The following is a 12453-nucleotide window of genomic DNA, read 5'->3' on the forward strand; positions in this document are numbered from 1 at the left end:
AAAACAACTTTTAGCCAAAACATCAGAAAAACTGATCCAAACAACCTGGAACTCAGCACTGCATTCACTCAGGTCCCCAGCAATACACCTGGCAATTTAAAACTGACCTAATTCGTCATTTTGAACCATGAACGATCAATTCTCACACTCTTGTACACCACAGTAATTGCGGCTTTCCTATTACACATCTAGGTTTTTTTCTACGGAAAACTAGCTTATAAAATCTGAAATAACTGACAGTGGCTGAAATGTGCATTGCTTTACTTGAAAGGCGTGTATAAGAGCAGGAAAATTTACCTCGTACTCCTGAGAGAAGTGCAGACCATCGTTGGCCTTGAGTCTCTCAATGTGGTCGGCCAGGTCACAAATAGCGATGGGAGGATGTTCCCTCATCCCTACAGAGACAGCGAGAGTGGTGAGTGCAGTCCATCACAGACACACATGCACAGAAATGTGTGCACACACAGAGTGCAGATGCATGTTGAAGGCTCAGTGTTAACTGGTCGCAGTGATATGAGGTGACAGTGAGAGTGCTGTGTGCTGAGCAGAGGGATGATGTCTGGCTGTGCAGCTCTTCAACAGCATGCTGTAACCACGCTGGAGATGAGCACCAACTAGCATGCTGATTGGTTAAAGAAATCCCATAAAGCAGTAGGTGAGTGGGAAGGTGGCTGGGGTGCAAAAAATACAGCATTTTTAACTGATGTGGTCAAATATATATATATATTTTAACTTAATGGTAGATGTATTGCTTTATTAAATTAGATAGACAGTCTACATTTAGCGCTAATGAAACCCACTTGGTGTAAAATAGCTGACATGGGCAGGTCATGAGAAGAGAAGGTGATGGTGATAAATGGGAGGTCTCTACTTCTAAAGGCTTCTATGTAAAACAGAAAAGGGTACCAGGCAGGAATGAAAGGAAACATTAGTAAAACACAGGAGGATTGAAAACTAACTTGGAGTATTCGGGCAACTGAGGACACTGGAACCTGTGTGGGAAAGATGAGGCAAAACCAAAGCACAGGGGTCAGTTAGGACAAGAGGACACAAGGAACAGTGAGGAAGGAGCTGCCCTACTCAGCAAAGACTTAAGAGACACTGAAAACACATTTTTCCCAGATGGCTAAATAACATTTAAAAGAATTTAACATCATTTTCACTGTAATCAATAAATTGACTGTGTTTCGTATCTGTTTGTTCTTTGGTACAGTCGCAGTTTCATTTGAAGTGGTCCAACTCAGTTGTCCATTTTGGGTTAAACTTGGACCAAACTGGGTTGTACGTTGGTCCAACGTTGCTGTTATTAGCACCTTTGGATGGTTGGTTCTTGGCACTCTTACATCTGTGTTTAACCACAGCTGCCAAGAGTAAAACGTCTCCCTTTTTTCATTTTCAAAATGAGGATTTATTTAGGCAAGGAGCATTAAAGCCTCAAGAAGCTCATCATCTTACTCTTGACACTTAAAGGCCCTTACCACTGTGTTTGAAGGTCCTTCATTCCCAATGAAGTATACTTTACATATTTGCTAAGGAGATCTTAATGCAAACTACATTCTTTTAGACACACTTTCATCGTCATCTCACAGACACATTGGTTTAGGTTGGGTATGATCAATGACTCTGTAAGAGAGTCATTGATCATACCGGCCTGAGTAGAAATTTATTGTAGAGTTGTCTACAGTGGTGATTTTCTCACTACTGTCCCCAGAGCGGAAAAAACAGCTGAAAGGAGAAGCATATGTACCAATGCTGCTGACAGATTTATATGTAAGATGCATTAAAAAAACCCCTTTTCCTTGACTACCTGCAGCCATAATATAAATCAGTACAGTCTCTGTTTAACGCTCTGGACTGAGCTGTTTATGTCCTGGAACTTGTCTATGCACAGCAGTAGCCAACTTTTAGTCAACTTTTAGCTTTTTTTTGTTTGTTTTTATTTGATTTAAGTCATGATTGTATTAAAGTGGTTTTACAGTCCCTGTACCAATAGAAACTTTGTCTTTTCACTTTCATTTAAGCAGGAACTTCAGAATAACTGCTCAGACTCTGGCCAAGATGGCTGCTTCTAAAAGGATTTGGGTACGATAATCAATCACAAGACTTCAATAACTCACCCGAGTAATAATATAGTCAACGTCTATTTTGTCAGTGTTGTAAAATTATTGCAAACTTAATTCACAACTTCAGTCTTTGCTACATTACTAACAAAATAATCTGGGTAAAATGATTGCTTATTGAACCTGAAATTGCTCATTGTGATAATTTAAACAATATATGTCATATGTGCTGAATGATACCTGGAACAACAACAACAACAAACTTTTATATTTAGAAGTATGGGTCTGAAAGCAGCAGCATAAGCAAATCTATCAAAATTGAGGCTGACCTTGGTGCTGTGGACTGATTGGACTAAAGTCTAAGTTTGATTTTGTGCTAAAGCAAGAAATATGCAATAAATACACTTGTCATGAGATCAAAGAAGGTGTTGTTTTAGTTATTGATTTATGATTGCAGCAAACAGGTGAGCAGTGTAGTGATCTACTTTATACAGTCCAAACTGTTTATTAAAAAAGATTAAGATTATGTTGCTGAGAGAACTTTCATTTCCAACAGTGCTTGTTTTGAATAAAATAACTCTAAATTACAAAATGGTGCAAATATTAAGACTAAACATGTGTAACTACATGAGAGCACATTCATTAGGTGTGGCCTAACATCGTTGGGCGTGGCCTAACAGTTGAAGAGTGTCCATTTAAGCTACGTGTTGCAAAGGCGTCAGGTTGGAACAGAAGCAAAAACACTGAGAGTTTGGAGTCTTTTTGGAACTTTGATCCAGCACCTCTGCATCCTCATCTACTCCAATCTCATCCATACTGTAACCGAAATAGCAGCGTGTAGCATAAAATAGAGGCAATCATTAGTAACATGTAACAATTTTGTTAACTCGTCACTATATGTGAATTCCGTATATGTGAATGGTTAATAGAAACACTAAAAATTGATGTTGTTCCAACAAGACTTTTATGGTGATATGTTTGGTGCTGAAGAAGAGAGTTTTTTTCATATACAGACTCATGTTCCCTGATTTTGCTCTGTGCTTTCTGCGGTTGCCACAGATGTCCCAGTATGAGCCTTGGTGGGAAGTTACAACGAGTTTGGCCGCCATTATCTCAGAAGGGAGCAAATTAAAAAACAGCAGAAGCAGTGAGTACCAACTCATGTCTGAGTGCGCCTTTAGCCCTGATTGTTTCACAAGAAGGGCAAAAATAATTAGCTCAAACATACATGCTCAAAGTTCTAGATCATGAGAAGACTTGCATTTATTAACGAACATAAGCACACAAAGCGTTGTTGGTCTTTTGTGTTAGTGTATTCCTGTGTTAATGATTTCCCTTCATTTATAAACTCATCCTGTGTTTTATTTTTAAATCTTTGGCTTCTGCAGAGTCAGTTTTGTGTTTCCTTGTGTTTTGCATTCATTCATGTTTAGTACTTACTACATTATCATCTCATGTGTATCGTGTTTGTTTATGTATTCTTTGAAGCTTTGAGTTCTTTCTGTGTTTCCTGTTTGGTTTCAATGTAACTCTGTTTTTCTTTTTGTTTATTTGTTTAAAGTTGTGAACTTTTTGCACCCTTCTGTTTTAAGCCTTGTATCTCTTGTTGTGTTTGTATTGTAGCTAGTGTTTAGTTACTGGGCTCTGTTATTTGAGCTTAGTTTCCTCACAGTTGCTTTTGTTCAGGATAGCTTGTCTCTGTGTATAGCGGTCATCCACTGAGTTAGCTCCTGTTTTACGTTAGGAGTTTGCTCCTGTGCCTTGTGTTTATTTGTACTTTCCCCCCCGTCTCACTGTTTTGATCATCTGCACCTCTGTCCCAACTGTCTCCAATCCCTTAATCACTCCATGTGTATATATAGTTCTATCTCTGCCTCAGTCTTTCGTTCATTTCCCTCTGTGATCTCGTGAGCTTGTTTGGATTATACTTTCTTTAAACTCTGCGTCAGCTTCATTAAGTGGCTTGCCTTCTGTTAAATCTGCATACATTGTCTGCAGTTGGGTTCTTTAACCTGCTTTAGCTCCTGTCTCTTCAAGCCCCGTTCCCGTTTCAGAAAGCCTACTTTCTTCTGATTGGTTAACTAACTGAAAACTACTGAGGGACAACAGCCAGTGACTCATACTGGATCAAATCGACCATTAATTCCACCGCAGTTCATTTAGTAGGTGCACATGAGGCAGTCCTTACTGCCCTGCTAGACAGACATAAATGGAACTAAAGGACAAATCTCCAAAAGTTGATTCTGTTCATCTGGACGTAGCGTTTTGTGGGAGAAACGTTTCGTCACTCATCCAAGTGACTTCTTCAGTCTCAGCTGACTGCAGGTTTCCCCAATCTTATAAACAGTACATTAATTATGATTAAGGAACTGACCTCCCAGCCCATTGTTCCTTCAGTGGGCTGGTTTCAGTCATTATGCAAATGTACTGTTTATAAGATTGAAACCTGCAGTCAGCTGAGACTCAAGAAGTCACCTGGATGAGTGACGAAACGTTTCTCCCACAAAACGCTACGTCCAGATGAACAGAATCAACTTTTGGAGATTTACTTTCCTGGATGACTGAGAATGCATCAAGACGATAAAGGACAAATATTTAAACTGGAAAAACCTCTAGAGAAAAAACACTGATTATACAGCATCAATAGTTTGGACACCAACCCCAAAACTGCAGATTATCTCTCAAGTGGCTACATTTGTATTTCATTTATTTAGTTCACCTGATGGCCTTGCCTGTACAGTAATATAAGGAAGTCCATGATGGAAGTAGAAAATAAAATGAAAAAGCTGTGTGACGTTTTTGATACACAAGGAATTTTAAATAAATTTATATCATTATTTGGTTTTTTTTAAGATTATTATGAACATGCTACACTGTTATATAGACATATATTAAAGAGGGAAATGAAGATTTGAGCCTTTTCATAATTAAATTCTGTTACCTGATATGAACCTGGAAATTCTGTAAAAGTAAAATGGCCCAGGTCACCCGAACTGACAACTAAAAGCTGTGGAGCGTTTCCATTTCATTGAAAAAAAAAGATCACAGTTTGACTTCATTATCATGATATCAGCTGTCATTTTTTCCACTGTTTTGTTATGAGTAACGTCGAGGCCACCCAGCGTGCAAAGGTTGGCTGTCAAGTGAGCTGATGAATTTATGCTCGAGTAAACAACATCTGCCAAAATCCCTCCTACTGCTGCCGCCACAGGTAAATGCCACCCATCTCAAGAGAGAAGAACTTGGACAAAAAAAACAATGACATACTTTACGCTTAAAACCTCCCACTGAAAGACAGGTGGGAGGAAAGGATAAGAGAAGATGCTGGGAGGCGTAGAACAGATGAAAAACAAAACTAAAAATCAGTTAAACAGTCAGATGGGAGAATGAATGAGGACACAAAGAGACAATAAAACTGAAAAACAGAGCTACAGTATGCATGCAGACTAAAAATATAAAAACTAATTGTTTATAAGTAATTCTTATGGGAATAAAGTGATTGTTGAGCTGTCCATTCACCCTGACCTCGCTAGGAGGTCAGGGTGAATGGACAGCTCAACAATCACTGGATGTGAAGACATTAGATTTCTCTTTTGAATATCTGAATAGAAATATCTCACACTCTAATTGTTTTCACGGTAAATTTAGTCTTTGATTGCACAATCATATGGAAAGAAAATCTAAGGCTTTATGTATCAGGCCATAACTTAAAAATGTAGCATCATTCTTATTGAACAAAAACTAAGCCAAGGCAGAGCTTTCTTAAGACTTTGTCATAGTACTTCATTCAGGTTGAGGTCTGGGCTTTGACTAAGGCATAGCGACACCTTGATTATTTTCTTTTCTCCTAACAGATTTGCTGGTGCTCTTGTTATTATTCCCTTTCTTCCGTGGGCCATTTTCATCCAAGGCTTACTGTAGCTGTTGGACAGACGCTCTCAAATTAGATAGAAGAGATCATGTCTGACAAAATGACTTCAAGGTGTCCATGTCCCAGTTCATGCTGCCATGTTTAAAGAGAAGAGGTGTAAAAAAGGCCACACTTGTCAGTCAAAGTGATGTTTACTTTCCTTTGCAAATTAGTAAATCTAAACATAGTTTTAGTTGAATATGAGAAAATATTTTTTTGTGACATTATGTTCTAAGTTGAAACCATTGTATAAGTTTTTGTTGTTCAAATTTAGATGATGAGGAAATGATTAAGATGTAAACCTAAGGGGGTGGGGCTAAATAAGTATACACTTCTGCTTACTCCTTTTCAATCAACTGTGTGGAATGATATTATGAAATGTTGGTGACTGTATATGTTTGAAATAAAAAGGAACTGAACTGAACTTTAACATTTAACGTGCTTACCGAGTCCTGTAGACCAGAAGATGAAGCATTTGCATTTTTTGCAGATTCACAGTTTGACCTTGTGGTGAAATTGAGACTTGCACATCCTGGGAAGACTGGTGACTATTTTGAATGTTTCTCCATTTGACAATAATCTTTCTAACTGCAGAATGACTTTAAATCATTTGGAAATGGTTTTATATCCCTTTCCAGATTGATGGGCAACAACAATTTTTCCCTGAAATCACTGCTGATGTCTTTTATTCTGTCATCTTTGCATTGTGTCAACACACACCTGAATGCTCCAGACCGGAAAACTGTCAAAACTTCTGCTTTTATACACTTGCTGATCAAGTGCAGTTAATTAGTAGAACCTGGCTGCCACTTACACCTCTTTTCATGGACACTGTAAACATGTATTTTATTCATACACCGCTTCTGCATTTGTCTCTGATGAATTAGTAATGATGTGTTTAAAATATCATATGTTATACACTACCAGTGAAAAGCTTTAGAACATCAACATTTTTCCAGTTTTACTGCAATTCAAGTTGTTCAAGTCCAATGAATTGAAACGGTACAAAAGGTAAGAGCTGAACCGCCAGAGGTTAAAAGGTTACACCAAAATGAAAAATAGTGTGTATTTCAGATTCATACAAAAAGTCCTTTTTTCAGGGAACACAAAATGGGTTAATAATTTAAAGCTGTTCTGCAGTAACGGAGGCTGATCAAGCCTCGAAAGGTGGTGTTACTGATTTCTGCAGGTGTTCTGGATTACTTACAACCTGCTCTGTGATGGAACTTACAAGTGCCACACATTTATGGGAATTCTGCAACAGATATGGGAACAACTTTGATTTCTATTGTAGAAAGAATGACATGGGTGTGTTCAGCTGTAATATCAGCCAAAGGCGGCGACTTTGATGAGTCAAAGCGGAGAATACATTTTGGTCTATAAATTGATTCCAAGATTTCTTGCTTCCAATTATTTATTTGTACTATACGTTCATTTCAAAGTGCAATGAGACAATAAACTGCATAATTTTCAATAAAAACAGGAAAAAGTGGGGTTTTCTAAAACTTTTGACCAATTCAATTCAATTCAATTCAATTCAAATATTTATTGTCATTGTCAAAACAATGAAATTGCGTTTGGAGCTTCCATACACCCGTGAATAAAATAATGATAAGTAAATATGACTCCAGTGCAATAAAACAGTCCTTAGCAACAACATACAACATGACAAGTAATATTTAGAAGTTAGTAATATTTAGAAGTTAACCCAGCAGCGTACTTATCTAATTTTAGAACCTGGCACAGACCAGGTGATTTTGTTTTATTATGTCCCGATGCATACAACCTTAGAGTGTTTACATGCTTTTTCACATGAAAATTATGGATGGAAAGCAGACATTTTTCTCAGAAATAAACATCAGACTAAGCCAGCTGACAGCTGTTTAATTATAGACGGACTTCCTGCCTCCAAAAACATGCATTAGGAAACATTGCTGCCCCAGAAACAATATGCCGCCCATACAAGATTCAGCACAGGCTTTAACAGCACGATAATGAAGTTCACAAAATGCAACCTGCTTTATTCTACTGAGCTGAAGTATGATGTCTCACACACACTTTGTTTTAACGCCACGTTTTCAAAGTAACGGAGTAAGGGAATAGGAGGCAGTGAATGCAATCACTGTGACAAACATGAGTGGGAGTCAGTTTTTCAGTTTTGCATCAATAATTAGAACTAGATGTTTAAATTCATGTTAATATATGGCCCTCCTGACAGTGTGTGTGGTGATGGCGCATTTTTAATTAAAGTATGTGATAAACAAAACGGTTAGATTAACTGACTGTCCAAGACATTTGATTTATTTGTTACTTTGCATTCATTACTGGAATGAATGCAAAGTCAGTCGGTCTGTGTCTGAGCAAGGCATTCTTAAAATTTCACCCCCAACCAGCCTGAGCCTGGTTCTGCCCGAGGCTTCTTCCTGTTAAAAGAGACTTTTCCCTCCCACTGTCGCTAAGTGCTTGCTCATAGGGGGTCGTCTGATTGTTGGGGTTATTTTGTAACATAGTACCTAAAATATGAAGCGCCTTAAGACAACTGTTGTTGTGATTTGGCTCTATGTAACTGTTTTTCACTGTGGGTTGCCACATTCGTAGACGGGGAAAAGGGTTTGAAGGAAACTAAAACTAAAACTTAACTCATTAAATTAAATTGAGCTAAAAAAAAAAAAAATCTATAAAATCACCTTGCTAAACTTGCTAACTTAGGACTCCACCCTCTCATGAAAATATCACTTCTGACGTAAAAAGAACAACAACATGGAGACAAAGTGCCAAAGAGGAGGTTTCAAAATATGAATGCAGATATTTTCTAAAGCAGTTGTTCATTTTCTTGCACAGACACTAAAACACAAGTTTTAAAACCGTGTAAGTCTCATCCAAAAATGACTCAGGTGACACTGATACTTGAGAAACTGAATCTGACAGTTAGTTGTCACCTGTCACCTCAAAAACAGGATCCTTCATTATATTTCTGGGTGTCAATGGATTCAGTAACAAAATCCTTCAGTGATCATTTCTCAGCACCTTTAGAAACAGAAACTGGATGCAACTGGTAAAAATTGAGACCTCAGTGAAAGTCTGTTTATGGGGCTGAATGTTTGAATGTGTATGTGTTTGTGTGTGTCCATGCCTTGTGTCTGATAGTTGAGTCTCCTCATCTCCACAGGATCTGACGAGTGGGCCAGCAGCGAGTCCTTCACTCCTGCCATGTGCTCATCCTTGGCTGGAGACGTTCGTTTCCTGGAGAAAAAACAAAACCAATTTAATGTTACATAATGTAACAACAGGCCAAATGGGTATTAATGACTCCGAATGAGCACATTTCTAAACTTCATTTTCTGGAAAATACTGGGAAAAAATAATCTGCAACAAGCTATTGTGCAAAAAATAATAAGGATTACACGTAATTTGAGCATACTTTATAGATGATGAAAAGCGTTGTAGAATGTCTGAGGACTAAAACTTTGGCTGCAAGCAGTGTCTTCCTATTTGCAATACTGAACTGGTTTGCTCTGACTTTTCAATTTTATAGGAATTTTAATGTATTTGTTTTAAATTTTATTTTATGGCCCAAGAAAAGTATCTACCAAACAACAAACACAGACTTAAAATCAGCAACAATATAATTCCTGAAACAGACCAGCAACCTACGGTTTACTCAGTCACTTGACCTTAGACTGGATACGTGAATAAAATCTGTCGATGGGTAACAATGTGTCCAATCTTGGTTCCTGATTCCAGGTTTGCACAGAATTTGAGCTAAAACTCACTCAAAGAAGACACTCAAAGAAGACACTGAAGGCGTCACACCAAGCATCAAAAGAACATTAAGAACTGATTAAAAAGTGAAAGGTGACGAGCTGTTTTTAGAACCAGAAAAATACATCCCGTTATATCTCAATTTGGTTGGAAGAGCGTCTTTTATTTCTCAGCACTTCTAAACTCCTTAGACGACCAGATGAGTCAAATCCAGACCCTTCTTGCGATAAGATGACACAGTTTTCCAAACAAAATGAGTGAAATGTATCAGTTCAAATGTTAGTGGCTCATGTTGGTATTGTATTTAACAGGGAGTTATCATTAGTGAAGTATCTGTTGTACTTGGGAATATTAAGCGTGTAAGTATGACCTAATATTTACAGTATGCTACTGAACTGCACAGTAGAAGCTTTCTCCATTTAACCATACTTTTCAAACACTGATATAAGACCATCAACTGCCCGTTTCAAAGATTTTCAGACACACCTGATTTGCATAAAGTAGCCTCGACCCAAACTTTATGCAAATAAAGAGTGGGCAACTCAACACCCCCTCTCTGGAAATGTGGCGATACAAGACTGCATTGCATGGCTGCTACACAGACAATGAGAAATGCAAATGACTCTCCTTTAAAACAGAAATATGACACTGAAATTCATCTGCTCAGCTCAAACAGCTAGCCCCTTTAAATGAACTGTTAATTTGCATTTCTTAAATGTAATAACTACATTAGGGTTTAAGTGCAGGCAAACCTGAGTGTTTGACCTTGAAACAGAATGTCCTTATATTTAAAACATCTCTTGATAAAGGGATATTATATATATTTTATACATTTTGAATTAGGGACTGTGGAAAGTAAATGGAGCCCATAAATCGTCAATCAGCCCACGCATACATGACGCTAACATACACAGGTGTGTATTCAGCATGTTTTTTGCAGGTAACACAAACAGGAAAGTGAAATGCCATTGTGATGTCAGTTATTGCCTCTTGGTGATATCAGGATTCGATTTTTCCATGTCTACAATTTGTTTTGAAGGCTGCTTCTGCAGGTGGGTGAGGGGCTGAGAGGTGAAGAAAGCATGAAGGGAGAATTATTCTGGAGGGAAAGATCAGCCGGATTTGTGAACTCGACACTCGACACAGAGCTGAACAGCAGAAAACAGACGAACAAAGAGACAAACATGCTAAAATGTAGTCTCACACGCTGACACTGAAGACACACATGCTTAGAGGGGCTGTCAATTGAAGCCGATATGCCTGAAAACCAAACAAAAAGAAGACAGCTCAGAGACACTGACATGGAGGTGTGATTTGAACGTGTAACAGAAACAAGTATCTGTCACTTCACATCATCACTGTCAGCAAATGTAGACATGTCTGACCCACAAAGCATGTTTTACACAGCATGCACGATGTGCAAGGGCAGGCAGGAGAGGTTGGAGGATGGGAGGGTGGGATGCTGAGGTGTGAAAACAGACAGGAGCACTAACCTTTCTTGTTTGCTGCATCCACAGAAAGTAGGCAGACGGTTAACAGGGAGGAAGAAACAGAGAGGATTCATTTACAAGTCGTCAGAGGACCTGACAGAGTTCATTGCTTCACCTCACAAACTGCTCCTTCATCTGATCTTTACCTGATCTTATTTTCTAATAAAATCTGATGTAGTTCATGAACAAAGAGAGAGTGTTTTTAATATTTCTAATGATTTCCACAGAGCAACCTGGAACAAATTACTGTATAACCTGAATGGAAGGCTGGTTTCACAGTCTGTGGAAAGTGATGAAGCAGCCGTCTCCCCTAAACATCAACCCACAGTGCTGAAAGGGCCAAAAACCAAAGTTCTTCTAATGGTCATTGGAGACTGGCTCTAAAAGCCAGCCAAGAGTCACAGACTCCCGAGTTAAAGTGTCGAAGCTTACAGCAGAAATAAACATGTTTACAAAAAACAGTTTTGGTCTCTGGAGCTACTTCCTCTCTTCATAGCAGCGTGTGGTGGATGAATTTGTGTTTTTTATTTTGTTAAAGCATAAAGTCTACATGAGGGGTTGGCTGCTTTTATTGATAGGTGGAAGGTGACACAGCAGGGTGTAGCTGCTAGGCTTCGTCTCAGTCCATCTATCTGTAGTATTTGTGCTGTTGGTCAGACAAATCCTGTTTTTTTCTTTTTTATTTGGAATGAATTAGCCGATGGCTGTGAATTGTGCCTGTATAGTTTATGAATGCAGCATGCTAACCTAGCCTCCTGGCTAAGCTAATAACAACACTGCACCTTCTGGTCACTTCTGGGTCAAAAACCTATGGCTATCCATTTCTATGGTTGGTATTAATTCCAACTTTTGCATTAGTTTTCCCCTCAACAAAATTTGTAAGTGAAACAATACCAAGCAGCCTCTTTATATTTCAGTTTATCCAGCATGCATGAGTCGATATTGGTATGCACAAGCTAACTGTGTTGAAAACTTTTCTTGTGACTAATTACCTAATTCAAGTTTCATGATTTTCAAAATAAATGGAATCATGTGAGGCTTACAGTAAAAACACACTCAACAATCTAAAATACCCCTTAATTAGACGCACTTAAGGTCTTGGTCGTTCTAACTCTAAGATATCCGAATATGTCAATATTAGTTAAAAAATGTCACCAAGTCTTCACAATCTCAGGCAATATTTATATTTGTATGTATTTTTTACTTCACTAAAAAAAAATTGATCTTGGAA

General features: G+C 38.2%; 1 protein-coding gene across 4 annotated transcripts in view; it reads right to left on the minus strand.

The window, feature by feature from the left end:
- The window catches only part of ptprfa (protein tyrosine phosphatase receptor type Fa), a 334388-nt gene that overhangs the window by 30467 nt on the left and 291468 nt on the right, over positions 1 to 12453 (minus strand). For all 4 annotated transcript variants that reach the window (XM_063496570.1, XM_063496569.1, XM_063496568.1 and 1 more), the window contains 2 exons: positions 9104 to 9213; positions 298 to 395 (listed from right to left, as the gene is read on the minus strand). In XM_063496570.1, coding sequence (XP_063352640.1) covers positions 298 to 395; positions 9104 to 9213 — 208 coding nt within the window. The remainder of the gene's footprint in view (positions 1 to 297; positions 396 to 9103; positions 9214 to 12453) is intronic.

Source organism: Pelmatolapia mariae, linkage group LG15 (genome assembly GCF_036321145.2).
Source record: "Pelmatolapia mariae isolate MD_Pm_ZW linkage group LG15, Pm_UMD_F_2, whole genome shotgun sequence".
Taxonomy (NCBI): Eukaryota; Metazoa; Chordata; class Actinopteri; order Cichliformes; family Cichlidae; genus Pelmatolapia; species Pelmatolapia mariae.